This window comes from Myotis daubentonii, chromosome 14 (assembly GCF_963259705.1).
Source record: "Myotis daubentonii chromosome 14, mMyoDau2.1, whole genome shotgun sequence".
Taxonomy (NCBI): Eukaryota; Metazoa; Chordata; class Mammalia; order Chiroptera; family Vespertilionidae; genus Myotis; species Myotis daubentonii.
This window is the reverse complement of record NC_081853.1, coordinates 26,796,368-26,803,300: the sequence shown is the minus strand read 5'-3', so window position 1 is coordinate 26,803,300 and position 6,933 is coordinate 26,796,368. Positions and strand designations below refer to the sequence as shown.

The following is a 6,933-nucleotide window of genomic DNA, read 5'->3' as shown; positions in this document are numbered from 1 at the left end:
TCTAATTACCAACTTTCCCCACTGAATTGCATCATTATTGTAAATCAGGTGATTGAATATGTGTTGGTCTCCTTCTGGGCTCCTTATTCTGGTTTATTTGACTATTATTATGCTTGACTACACTGTCTTACTGCAGATTTATCAAAATACTTTTGATATCTGGTAGTGCAAGTCCTCCAGCTTTGTTCTTTTTTAAAGATTGCCTTGCCCACAGAGTGGGTCCAAAGCTGTTCATATGAAAAATAAAACAAGAATTAATACATAATCACTCTTTCCCTGCCGCCGCGGAGTTGCGCGGAGGCGGAGGCTTGGGTGCGTTCAAGATTCGGCTCCACCCATAACCCACCGCCATGGCCGAGGAAGGCATTGCTGCTGGAGGTGTAATGGACGTTAATACTGCTTTGCAAGAGGTGCTGAAGACCGCCCTCATCCACGATGGCCTCGCGCGTGGAATTCGCGAAGCTGCCAAAGCCTTAGACAAGCGCCAAGCCCACCTTTGTGTACTTGCATCCAACTGTGATGAGCCTATGTACATCAAGTTGGTGGAGGCTCTTTGTGCTGAACACCAAATCAACCTAATTAAGGTTGACGACAACAAGAAACTAGGGGAATGGGTAGGCCTCTGTAAAATCGACAGAGAGGGAAAACCCCGTAAAGTGGTTGGTTGCAGTTGCGTGGTGGTTAAGGACTATGGCAAAGAGTCTCAGGCAAAGGATGTCATCGAGGAATACTTCAAATGCAAGAAATGAACAAATAAACTTGGCTTTTGTTTATCAAAAAAAAAAAAAGAATTAATACATAATCATATAAAAATAAACTCTGTGTTTCATATACTCACAACTATAAACCTACTTTTGACCCACTCCGTATTTTAGGCCTTTTGAATGTTCATATAAATTTTAAAATCAGCATGCCAATTTCCTCAAAAGTACTTGCTGGAATATTGATTGGGTCTGCATTGAGTATACAAATTATTATCTCAATATTATTGAGTTGGTTAATAAATAAATATGCATTCATTCTCAATTTACAGTGTTTTGTAGTTTTTAGCATATAGATCGTGCATCTCTTTCATCAGACTTATTCATAAGTACATAATGATTTTTGATAACATTTAAATGAAATTTAAAAGTTTCAGAGCAATCCAACAAGAGGATATAAACCTTGTAAACATTTATGCACCCAATATAGGAGCACCTAAATATATAAAGCAAATCTCAGTGGACATAAAGGGAGAAATTGACAGTAATACAGTCATAGTAGACATATGTAACACTCCATTGACATAAATGATAGATTTTCCAGACGGAAAATCAACAAGGAAATAGCAGAATAAATGACACACTAGATCAGGTGGATTTAACTGATGTATTCAGAGCATTTCACCCCACCCCAAAGCAGTAGAATATACATTCTTTTCAAGTGCACATGGAACGTTTTCTAGGATAGACAACATGTTAGGACAAAAAACAAGTCTCAATAAGTTTAAAAAGATTGAAATCATATCAAACTTCTTCTCTGACCATAATGATATGAAGCTAGAAATCAATCAGAAGAATAAAACTGAAAAACACACAAAGACGTGGAGGCTAAATAACATGTTACTAAACAATGAATGGGTTACCAATGAGATCAAGGAAGAAATCAAAAGTTACCTTGAGCCCTAACTGGTTTGGCTCAGTGGATAGAGTGTCAGCCTGTGGACTGAAGGGTCCCAGGTTCGGTTCTGGTCAAGGGCATGTACCTTGGTTGCGGGCTCATCCCCAGTAGGAGGTGTGCAGGAGGCAGCTGATTGATGTTTCTCCCTTCCTCTCTGTAAAAAAATCAATAAAAAATATATATTTAAAAACCACAAACAAACAAACAAACAAAAACAAACAAAAGATACCTTGAAACAAATGAAAATGAGAACACAACAATCCAAAATTTGTGGGACACAGTGAAAGCAGTCCTGAGAGGGGAATTCATAGCATTACAGGCCTCCCTCAAGAAACAAGAAAAATCTCAACTAAATAACTTTATACTTAAAGGTACTAGAAAAAGAACAACAAACAAAACCCAAGTGTGTGTGTGGAGGGGAATAGGTATAGGGTGGAGGGGGTCAATGGGGATAAAAAAGGGGACATCTGTAATACTTTCAACAATAAAGATTAATTATTTACTTATTTTTGTTAATCTTCACTCAAGGATATTTTTCCATTGATTTTTAGAGAGAGTGGAAGAGAGGGGGAGAGACACACAGAGAGAAACATTAATGTGAGAGAGACACATCAATTGGTTGCCTCCTGCATGGGCCCCAACCAGGCCAGGGATTGAGCCTGCAATCAAAGTATGTGCCCTTGATCAGAATCGAACCCAGGACCCTTCAGTCTGCAGGCTGACGTTCTATCTACTGAGCCAAACTGGCCAGGGCTAAAGATAAATTTTTAAAAATGAAAGTTAAAAAAACAAAAATTGCAAGGAAGGTTTTACTCACTGGGGAAACCCCAGTCTTGATGCATCTTAAAAAAAGATCTGTCCAGATTATTCTGACATATTCTTAGTTGTTTTTTAGGTGGGAACATTTTAGTAGAAGAGTGGCTTGACAATCTTAAGAAAAGCAGCATTTAATGAATAAAAATACGTGTTAGTATTAGCATCTCAGTGCTCTACTCCCGTTTCTGCTACTGATGATCTGTTTGATGTTTTGGAAATCATGTAACTCTCTAAGTCTCATTTGCAATATAAGGAGGTTGCAAAGCATGATTTCTAAAGTTCCTTTTTATGCTCTAAACCTGAGCTGCTTTGTAGGGTAGCCATTAGCCATGTGTGACCATTGAGCACTCACAACATGACTGGGAATTGAGATTTAAAAAAATACAAAAGATCAATGAAACCAAGAGCTGGTTCTTTGAAAAGATAAACAAGATTGACAGACCTCTAACCAGACTCATCAAGCAAAAAGAGAGAGGACTCAAATAAATTAGATTAGAAATGAAAGAGGAGAAGTAACATTTGATACCACAGAAATACAAAGGATTATAAGAAAATATTACAAAAAACTATATGCCAACAAATTGGACAATCTGGATGAAATGAATAAATTCCTAGAAATATACAATCTTTCAAAACTGAATCAGGAAGAATCAGAAAATCTGAATAGACTGATTACAACTAATGAAATTGAAGCAATGATAAAAAACAAAAACAAAAAACTCCCAACAAACAAAAGTCCTGGACCAGATGGTTTCACAGGTGAATTTTACCAAACATTCAATGAAGAACTAACACTTATCCTCCTCAAACTGTTTCAAAAAATTCAAGAGGAGGGAAGACTCCCAAGTTCATTTTATGAGGCCAACATTATTGTAATTCCAAACCAGATAAAGACACTACAAAAAAAGAAAATTATAAGCCAATATCCCTGGTGAACATAGATGCTAAAATCCTCAAAAAAATACTAGCCAACAGGATCCAGCAATACATTAAAAAGATTATACACCATGATCAAGTGGGCTTTATTCTGAGGATGCAAGGTTGTTAAAATTATCTGCAGATCAATAAACATGATACACCACATAAAATGAAGGATAAAAATCACATGATCAGCACCCCTTATTTGTGTTCACATCAATAGATGCAGAAAAGCATTTGATAAAACCCAGAACCCATTTATAATAAAAACTCTCAGCAAAGTGGGAATAGAGGGAACATACCTCAACATAATAAAGGCCACATATGACAAACTCACAGCCAGCATCATACTCAATGGACAAAAACTAAAAGGGTTTCTCTTAAGATCAGGAACAAGACAGGGATGCCTGCTTTCATGACTCTTATTAAACATAGTACTAAAAGTACTAGCCACAGAAATCAAACAAGAAGGAAAAAAAAGGCATCTAAATTGGAAAGGAAGAAATAAAACTCTCATTATTTGCAGATGATGTGATACTGTATATAGAGAACACTAAAGATTCCATCAGAAAACTACTACAACTAAAAAATGAATTCAGTAAGGTAGCAGAATACAAAATAAACATCAAGAAATCAGTTGTATTTTGATACACTAATAATTAACTACCAGAATGGAAAACTAAGAAAACAATCCCATTTATAATTGCATAAAAAATTATATACCTAGGAATAAATTTAACCAAGGATGTAAAAGATGTCTACTTGGAAGATTATAAGACACTGAAGAAAGAAAACTAGATCACCTTTACACCATACACGAGAACAAACTCAAAATGGATTAGACTTAAATGTAAGTCTCAACACCATAAAAATCCCAGGAGGAAACACAGGCGTAAAATCTTAGACATTTCTCATAGCAATATTATTTTTCTGATATGTCTTTTTGGGCAAGGGAACCAAATTAAAAATAAATAAATGGGACTACATCAAACTAAAAAGGGTTTGCAAGCAAGGGAAATCAACAACAAAATGAAAAGACAACCCACTGAATGGGAGTACATATTCACCAATGATACATCTGATAAGGGCTTAATATCTCAAATTTATAAAGACCTTATAACTCAACACACACAAAAAACCCCCAATACAATTAAAGAATGGGCAAAGAATCTGAATAGATACTTCTCCAAAGAGGACATAAGATGGCCAATAGATATATGAAAATGTGCTGAATGTCACTAATTATCAAAGAAATGCGAATTAAAATCTTGAGATATTATCTCACACCTGTCAGAATGACTGTCATCAATACATCAACAAACAATAAGTATTGATGAGGGTGTGGAGAAAAGAGAACCCTTGTGCACTGTTGGTGGGAATGCAAGTTGGTGCATCTCCTGTGGAAAACAGTATGGAGTTTCCTCAAAAAATAAAAAATGGGACTGCCTTATGACCCAGCGATTCCACTTCTGGGAATATATCCTAAGAAACCCGAAATTCGAAAGAATATATGCACCCCTATGTTCATTGCAGTATTATTTACAATAGTCAAGATCTGGAAGCGGCCCAAGTGCCCATCAGTAGATGAGTGGATAAAAAAAGCAGTGGTACATTTACCCAATGGAATACTGCTTGACTATAAAAAAGAAGGACACCTTTCCTTTTGCAACCACATGGATGGACCTGGAGAGTATTATGCTAAGTGAAATAAGTCAGTCAGAGAAAGACAAATACCATATGATTTCACTTATATGCGGAATCTAATGAACAAAATAAACTAACAAGCAAAATAGAAACAGACACTGATACAGAGAACAGACTGCAGCTGTCAGAGGGGAGGGAGGTAGCCATGGCAATCTTGAGAAAGAACAAAGGTGAAAAAGGTGAAGGGATTAAACAAAAATCCAACCAAACATAAAACAACAACTCATAGACAAACAGTAGTATGGTGATTACCAGTGGGAAAGGGGAGTCGGGGGAGTTAGAGGAGGGTAAAGGGGGGATAAATGGTGAGGGAAGGAGACCTGACTTTGGATGGTGAACACACAATACAGTATACAGATGATATATTACAGAATTGTACACCTGAAACCTATATAAGTTTATTAACTAACTAGAGGCCCATTGCACAAAGAGATTCGCACAATAGGCCTTCCTTCCCCTGGCTGCTGGCACTGGTTTTCCTCCCAGTACCTGGGACCCAGGCCTTTGGCGGCTGCAGCAGAGAAGCCAAGCCTCTTCAGTCTTCAGTCTTCAGTCTTCACTCTGCTCCTGTGTATGCAAATTAACCGCCATCTTTGTTGGGTTAATTTGCGTAGTCACTCTGATTAGCTGGTGGGCGTAGCAGAGTGACACCAATTTGCATGTTTCTCTTTTATTAGTGTAGATGTTACCCAATAAATGCAATAAAAAATTTAAAAATAAAATAAAATTTTCATTTTCAAATTGTTGGTAGTATATACAAATTCAATTTTTGTATGTTGATTATACCCATCAAACTTTCTAAATTTATTTATTCATTCTAATAGTTTGTAGATTATTTTGAGTTTTTCCATGTACAGTATTATCATTTGAAATAATGACAGTTTGTATGTTTTCTTTCCAATCTTTATTTTTAAAATTTTTATTTCTTGCCTTATTGAAATGAGCAGGCCCAATGTTGAATAGATACCATAGTGGTGGACATTCCTTTCTTATTCCTATCCTTAGGAGAAAAGTATTTAATATTTCATCAGTAATGATGATGTTAGCACTCTCTTTCTCTGTGTGTGTGTGTGTGTGTGTGTGTGTGTTTGTGTGTGTATGTTTGGCAGATACCCTTTATCAAATTAAGGAAGTTCTCTTTGATATTCTTTTTTTCCTTAGAGTTTTCATCAGAAACGTGTGTTGAATTTTAACAAATATCTTTCTGTATCTATTGATTTTAGCTCACATCTACAGATGTAGCTCTCAAAAGCTGGGAAGTAAGTGGTTTGTGGATGGTCTCAGGCCAGAGGTTTCGGAGGAAGTTGTGCCCTAGGGGGAGCCAGATGACATGCTACCAGAGGACAGGAGTGTTAAGTCCCCTGAAGAGACAAGGCAGTGACACTTAGATGATCACCCATCTTAGGAGTCCTGGTCTGCTCATGCCCGTAAGAACTTGGAATCCATTTTCTGAATGGAAACCAGTCCCTTTTATATGTAATCCTCTGCCAGGCACTGGGGATCATGGGAGAGGACTCTTGACACAAGTACTGACTCTTCATGTCATCATACAGTTCTTAGGAGGAACCAGATGTGGGCCGGAACCAGTGGGCCTGTGTCTCTCCTCTACCCCCACCGTGTCTCCCTGCCAGGGAGCAAGGGCCTTAGGAGTAGCTGGACTATGCACAAACAGGGAAAGAACAGTGGGAAACGCACCAGATGATTCCCACTCTCACCCATTTCATCCCCTGCCCAGTCGTCTTGTGGATTCTTGGCCTTCCCAACGTGGTCTGGGAAGACTTAGAACAGTTTTTTTCAGAGCCCCAGGAAGCCAAGAACAGGAGCTGCCTCGGGCCA

At 37.6% G+C, this 6,933-nt stretch overlaps 1 protein-coding gene across 1 annotated transcript; it reads left to right on the top strand.

The window, feature by feature from the left end:
• Positions 1-272: 272 nt before the first annotated feature.
• On the top strand, positions 273-791 carry LOC132215469 (small ribosomal subunit protein eS12-like). Its single transcript, XM_059663708.1, has one exon. The coding sequence runs from the start codon at positions 351-353 to the stop codon at positions 747-749; it is 399 nt and encodes a 132-aa protein (XP_059519691.1). The 5' UTR covers positions 273-350; the 3' UTR covers positions 750-791.
• Positions 792-6,933: the final 6,142 nt, after the last annotated feature.